At 37.6% G+C, this 6,953-nt stretch overlaps 1 protein-coding gene across 1 annotated transcript; it reads right to left on the reverse strand.

Moving 5' to 3' along the window:
* Positions 1-1,548: 1,548 nt before the first annotated feature.
* Positions 1,549-5,143, reverse strand: LOC113318571 (protein LONGIFOLIA 1-like). Its single transcript, XM_026566752.1, has 4 exons — positions 4,803-5,143; positions 3,148-4,719; positions 2,850-3,048; positions 1,549-2,327 (listed from the first exon to the last, which is right to left on the reverse strand). Exons 1-4 carry the CDS (start codon positions 4,962-4,964, stop codon positions 1,750-1,752), a joined length of 2,511 nt encoding a protein of 836 aa, XP_026422537.1. The 5' UTR covers positions 4,965-5,143; the 3' UTR covers positions 1,549-1,749.
* Positions 5,144-6,953: the final 1,810 nt, after the last annotated feature.

Here is a 6,953-nt window from a genome sequence, read left to right on the forward strand (position 1 = left end):
ACTTGCATGTATAATTCCACTTCTACATATGGAGAGCAAACACTTGTAATATCTTTGTAGATACACAACGAAGTGTATGCATTATGTGAGGGAGGGGTGGGGCCCACTTCTGTCCATTCCTATCCCAATGCAGAGAGGGTGATTCTTTTACCGTTTAATTCCCTCTCGGTGTACACTTGGTTGTGTATGTAGCAAAGCCGTTGGTCTTTATTCATCTTATCTGTTTATGATTAATTGGGGAAAGTAACTCTTCTTGGGGTACTGGTTTTCTCTCTTTATTCATCGGATCTGTTTATGATTCCTAAACTCCTCCTTAGGTTTGGTCTCTACAGAATCAGCGCACGACAATTGACACATTAGCTGTTGTTGAAGGGTTGCCAGAAATTGGAACATTTGGATTTTCTTTCAAACTTTTGGCACATTTTCTAACGTGGGTTCAAAAGTTCAATTCTAATCACATGAATATAAGGAAGGGGCTATCCTATCACTTTCTCGCAATGGTGGGTTCTTCTTTATTATCTAAAACACTACTACTTACAGAAAAAGGGTATATGAATCAAATCAAGAATCCATTTTAAACCAAGTGATTAGATTACTGCTTAGTTAGTACATTATCTGGCAAATTAAACCAAATTAACTAATGAATGCAGAAGAGAATCATGTGAGTGAGGAAAGAGTATTTGTCATCTCTCTCAATAAAATCTACTCAAGCACATGAGTGGTACCAACGAGCACGTGATCACATGTAGTTAACCAATTGAAATGATTTATTTCTATGTATCAAACTGCAAACCAAAGGTTTCATTACAGATATACACGTGATTGTTCATCTTTACGAAAAGGCAATAAAGCTGGAAAAACGAGAACAACTTCTTCGTATGGGCGTGAGATAAAGAATCTCCACTTGACCGGCTATGTGAATTTGACTCATAGACTCTCTCTCGCCTTCTATCCCTGCTTGCCCAGGTAAACATCGTTGTTCAAAATTCAGTAGCATCGGTGATTTTTTGGTAACAAAAACTCGATGGCATCGGAATTTACTAATAACAACTAAATCGACAACTGGAATTAAGCAAGTTCGAGGCGATTACAGTTTTGGTTAAAAAAACCTGAAATTGGTTGTAATGGATAGGAAATGCAGTCTTGTAAAGTAGTGGGCATTTGTAATCAAAAAAAAAAGAGTAAGCGACTGTCTTAATCATAATAAAAACAATTCTTTTACTTAAATGTTTTGTTTAGTGAATTGTCAGGCTAGTAACTGTAAAGATCATGATAACTCGTGCCTGTCCACTGCCATTGATGACCTAATGCAAACATAATTAACGACTCCCTAGCTATGATTTAGGACCAATTAATCCAACATTGAACGCAGAATAATCAATTTTGGGCGGTCTAACATCCGGAGAATCTTAAATCTTGACCATCTGAAAAAAGCTGAACCCCCACCCTAAACCTTATGATTATTCTCATAAACCCCATAGGAAGTACGGAGCAATGGAAAGCAAAAAACAAGAGAAAATCCAAATAGAACTTGTTAATGTGAAAAAATTGAGCTAAAGTAGAAAGTTAGATTATACTTCAGTTTTTTAAGTAACTTACAACAAAAATCTCCATTACATTACAAAAACAAACCCCTAGAAATAAAGCTAAAAACAGAGATAAACACACAAAAGAAAAAGCGCGCGAAAAATAATCTCTGATTTCACTCTCACTCACTAATTAACGTAGAAGAGAAAATTTAAAAATATATCAAAATACTAAAGTTCTTCTAAGAGTGGGAACTAACAAGTTATTACTAGTAGAATCAGCAAGATCTTTAATCACATCAGCAATTAGATCCTTGAATATTAGCCGTTCGATATCCAAAACGGCTTCCGATGTCTCTAGCGGAGAATCAACCCAACCTTGTGTTGAATCACCAACCATATCTTTCTTTAATGCGCCACAAATGATTTCAAATAAATCTTCGGTTGTTGCTTTCTCTCTAATTCTTCGAAATTCCATCCAAATTTGCCGAAATGAAGGCTTGCCGGTACTTGACATTGTCTTCCAGGGGAGTAATTGTCTTTTACGATCCAAAATCTCCGTAATGGTATCGAATACGAGTTTCCTATGCACTCTTGAGACTTGAGAAGTAGTCTTGTATTTCTGTTTCTCAAGTAATAAGAACACATCTGTATCTTCTGATAAACAATCAGGAACCTGAAGAATTGCCGAAATGTATATGAAATCTGAATCATCCGATTGGATGTTTTCTTCCGATTTCATTCTGATTGGTGATATCACTGGACTACTCCACATATCTTCTTCCAGATCGGCTGACTGATCTGATAACAACAATTAACAATAACGAAACGTTCTTTAGTACAAAATTAAGGGCACCCCAGAGAATTAATCACATCAGTAAAGAAAAAGCAAAACACAAAAGGAAAAGAATTTAAGTTACTTTCTAAACTGCAAACATAAATTTTTCTCTAATTTGTCATGCCATAACTTCAATAACAGTAAATGCACCAATACAGCACAAGTACATAGAAAGTCAGCAATGTCTTATTCTGAGTTCTTGTTTTTTCCCCTTGCTATTGATTGCAGAATTTACAGTTTAGAGTAAAATCCACAGAGGTTTTCAGGTAAATAAGATCAGAAAACAGCACATTTTTAGTCATTTTACTATTTAATCATCATCAATTCCTCATCTTAATAGTAGCAACGAATTTCGATCAGTGTGCTATGATGTAAACCCTAAGTTTACCGTTACAAGAAGAACACCAAATTACAAAATTACTCTATTTCGTCAAAAAAATGGAAGCAAAATTAAACGCCAAAATTAAATGATATTGTAATTATACCTTTGAAATCAATGCATCTTGCCCTTCTCATGATAGGAGAAGGAGATGATTCGTCTTTGTAAAAAGACGAGTCGAGAACCGAAACTGGACTCGGCTGTAACTCGGTTTCTGTTGATGTAATTTCAGCTATACTGTGAAGTAGTTTATCACATCTTTCTAATAAACTTCTTCCATCTTTGTATTCCTCCATTTTCGATCTCTGCATTTGCCAAATAAGAATTCAATAATCAAAATCACAAAACTGAAAAAAAAAAACTAAAAACAAAGCAAATTCATGCATCAAATTAATGTTAATCACCTCCGAGAAATCGAATTGAGACGAAGTACTGATACTACTTTCCGAAAAAGTCGAAGAATCATCATCGATAACTCGAACAGAAATTCTTTCTCGTGGAGAAGAATCTAATTTTCTATTGTTTCTTGGTGATCTGTTTATGGATTGATCTGATCCAGGTCCTCTTCTTGGACTAACTCTTGGTGAATTAACTGGCGAACTTCTTCGATTTTGATCCTCATAATTATTTCCTCTTCTTGGAGTTTCAATACTTAATGCTTTTCTTCTTGCTAAAGAACTAGGACTTCTAGCAGGACTTTCATTTCGATCAGGAGACGACGACATTGAATATCTTCCTCTACGATTGTTAATTCCGTTACTGTTTCGTTGTTGTGGTTCATTTTCGTGACGATTCATTCTTGTTCTTCCAGAATCAGTTGAAACGTTTATATTTCGATTGATTCCATTGGCCCTGGATCTGATATTCGAAGTTGGCGAAGAAGTAGATTCTTGTCCCGTTCTTCCATTCCTATTGTTAAATAGTGATGATCTTGATGGTTTCATAATAACAATTGGAGATTCTTCAGTAGAAGAAAATCTTCGATCAAAAACGAAATTACGATTTCCGATTCTTTCAACTGGTTGTTTTCTGTTAGAAGAAGAATGTAATAATCCTTTGAGTTGTAAAGCTTCTAAGATCTGTTTCAACGTTTCGAGATCTTTTTCTGGTTCATCAATACCTCTCATTTTGAGTCTCTTTTCAATCTCTCCGTATAAGGTAGTACCATTCTGTTTTGGTTCTGGAAAGAAATCTTGTGCATCATAAAACATTTTCCTCTGTTGCATCTGATGTTGATGATTCTGATTCGAGTTGTGATTATTACTCCATGGTAAACCAGTATAAAATCCGTTCACATTCGATACTTTTTGTTGTTCAGATTTTGGTTTTCCTACTGTCTCTGTTGTTTTTCGAAGCAGTTTCGATCTATAATCCTCTGTAACAACTACATTATCTTTGGAAACTGAATTTGAAAACTCTGAATGTTTAGGTTCAATGAATCGGTATTGAAAATCTCTGGATACTCGAGATTCAGAAGCAGATCTTGTTAACTCAACTTTCTTGATTGGTTCTCTACCTGAAGAATTAGGTAAACCTTCAAGACCCATTAATCTAGCAATAACACTAGGAGAACCACCACCACCCCGTTTTTGATTATTCTCATTCTCATTATTTGATTCGAAACTTTCACAACGACTAGCAGATGAGAAGATTGCAGCATTTGATTTGATTTCTTTTGGATATAAACTACCTTTTGTATCAAAACTAGCTCTGCTGTCTAGTGATAATCTTGGACCTTCTCGTAACTTCCATGGAGTTCGTAAACTTTCTTTTGGATCAAACGCAGGTAATGGTGATGGTGAAGGAGAGGATGATATTATTTTTACCGGAATATCTACCGGAACTGAAAATTCTGAGGCCGGTGAACGTAGTTCTGGTGTTGATTTCTTCATTTCAGGCTGTGATTGTGGTAGTTCTTTAGAAAAAACCGGAGATTCAATTGATGATTTCTCTGATTGTGGTGATGAATCCACTGACTGCATATCAAAAATTAAACATTTTCAGAATCAATGAAATCAAATGTGAGAATAATTGAACAAATGAGAAATAGAAAACTTACGGAAGAAGTTGTTGAAGGAAGACGTTTAGTTGAAGAACAAAGACGTTTTCCAGTAAGAATGTGTTGTCGATCAAATAACTGAAGAAATCCAGTCATACATCCCATTTGTTTCTGAATTTGTTTCTCTAGTTTCTGATCCGGTATTACTCCTGCAGTTGCCATTTCTCTGTATCTCTTCCTCAGCGGCTCTCTCTCTGAACAATATATTTCCTGCTCAAGTCTCCATTTTTCTTCTTTGCTCTCTCTAACTTAACACAACAGAGTCTGAAAGCTCTCTTCTTTCTTCTCCCGCTTTTCTAATTCTTTTAAAGCCACGAGGAAATGAGCTGCTATGAGTTCAATTACTATTTATTTTTCATCGAGACGGATTGTGTCCTTAACATTTCAGAAAATGATAAATAGGCCTGATGCACTGAAATTACTATTCAGTCCTGCTGGTAATGGGCATAGTTTTGGCTTTGTTAGGCTTTTCGTGCAGATGGCAGGTGAACCTCCGTGGGTGTGGTCTACGTGTCAGAAATCGACACCCTTGAATTACGTTACTTTGACTGGATTATTTTTACCTAATTACCCCTGTAATATTGGACCATGCAGTTTTCAGAAAGTTTATAACAGGATTTTGAAATGAAAACTATACTCCTTCGAAGCATTCGGCATAGTCCGCACAGTGGAATGGGACTCCCCGATAGTTTTTATGTTCTTACAAACAATAGAAATATCAATTTAATGATAAAAATAACGGAATAAATAAATCTACATACCCAAATGGGACAGAAGACAAACAATATTAAGTGGTTTGGTTATCTCAGCCAACGTCCATGGAGAAACCCATATGGATAAATTATATTGATTATCGGATGAAATTTCTGAGATGGTGTCCTGTAACTGCCCATCTAGTTAGAATATACTTGTGTCTGCTGCTAGTAAATTGTGTTTGGTGTATTAGAATTAAGGGTCGGATATTTCTCTTGTTGTAGCCGTTAGGATGACGCCAGAAGGCAAGCATCGGTTAGTCATTTAGTTTCTCCTGGATTGGATTAGGGTTAATAAATATGTAAGAAGGAAACAATGGAGGCTTAGGAAAATAAATGAAATAGTGTAAGTTAATCTCCTCTTCTTCTCTAGGATGGTTCTCTGAACCAGATTTCTCTATTTTATTCAATCTGTCTGTTAATTTGTTGTGGAAACACAACAATTGGCATCAGAGCCGTCTATCCTCACCATGGGTGGATTAAATCATCCCACGATCAAAGAAGTTAATGAAGAACTGCATAAATTCTCTGAATCTTTCACTCAAAAGATAAATGATCTCTCTACCAACACCCTGAACTCGCTGCGCAAACTAAAGACATTAAAGAGTCCATGTTGTCTAAGGATGACTTGTTAAAATACATGGAGGTTTATACAGGAAGGAGGAGTGAAGACCCAAGAGATTCAGGAATAGAAGGATCTCACTCCAATTTCCATCGCCAGGAGGGTGCAATGTTCAATTTTCAACAAGGGGGTCGTGAAATTCACAGCAGCCAGCGTATGCCTAAGCTGATGTTGATGGTGGTTTTTAGCTTAGGGTTAAAATCGTAAAACTGTACAACTGACATGACGTCACTATGACCATTAACACATTTATTGAATCAATCAGCATGCATACGCAAGAATTATCGGGGTACCTTTTTTTTATGGGTCATGTTCCACGGCAGAACCCTTAACATCGACTGACATCATCTATGCCAAACCCTAATTCTCATGCTACCACGCCAAGGCATGCCAACCATGCCAGCCGCACCACTGTGCCAATGGCAAACCATGCCAGCCACATCTCCGCGCCAAGGCATGTCGATCATGCCAGCCGCACCACTGTGCCAATGGCAAACCATGCCAACCATGCCAGCCGCACCACTGTGCCAATGGCAGACCATGCCAGCCACATCTTCGCGCCAAGGCATGCCAACCATGCCAGACGCACCACTGTGCCGATGGAAAACCATGCCAGCCACGTCTACCGCGCCAAGGCATGCCAACCATGCTAGCCGAACCATGCGCCATTGGAATGCCAAACCCTTGGCCACACCTTGCCTTGGCCCTAACCATGCTAGCCGCACCATGCGCCAATGGCATGCCAAACCCTTGGCCCCACCATGCCAAGCCAACCAC

The sequence above is a fragment of the Papaver somniferum genome, chromosome 10 (assembly GCF_003573695.1).
Source record: "Papaver somniferum cultivar HN1 chromosome 10, ASM357369v1, whole genome shotgun sequence".
NCBI classification, from domain to species: domain Eukaryota; kingdom Viridiplantae; phylum Streptophyta; class Magnoliopsida; order Ranunculales; family Papaveraceae; genus Papaver; species Papaver somniferum.

Excerpts from the sequence above, each read along its gene's own strand:
- LOC113318571 (XM_026566752.1), bottom strand. The coding sequence starts at position 4,964 with ATGGCAACTGCAGGAGTAATACCGGATCAGAAACTAGAGAAACAAATT. Across the intron at positions 3,049-3,147 it reads CTCAATTCGATTTCTCGGAG|AGATCGAAAATGGAGGAATA; the intron begins GTGATTAACATT and ends TGGCAAATGCAG. Across the intron at positions 2,328-2,849 it reads AAGATGCATTGATTTCAAAG|ATCAGTCAGCCGATCTGGAA; the intron begins GTATAATTACAA and ends TGTTGTTATCAG.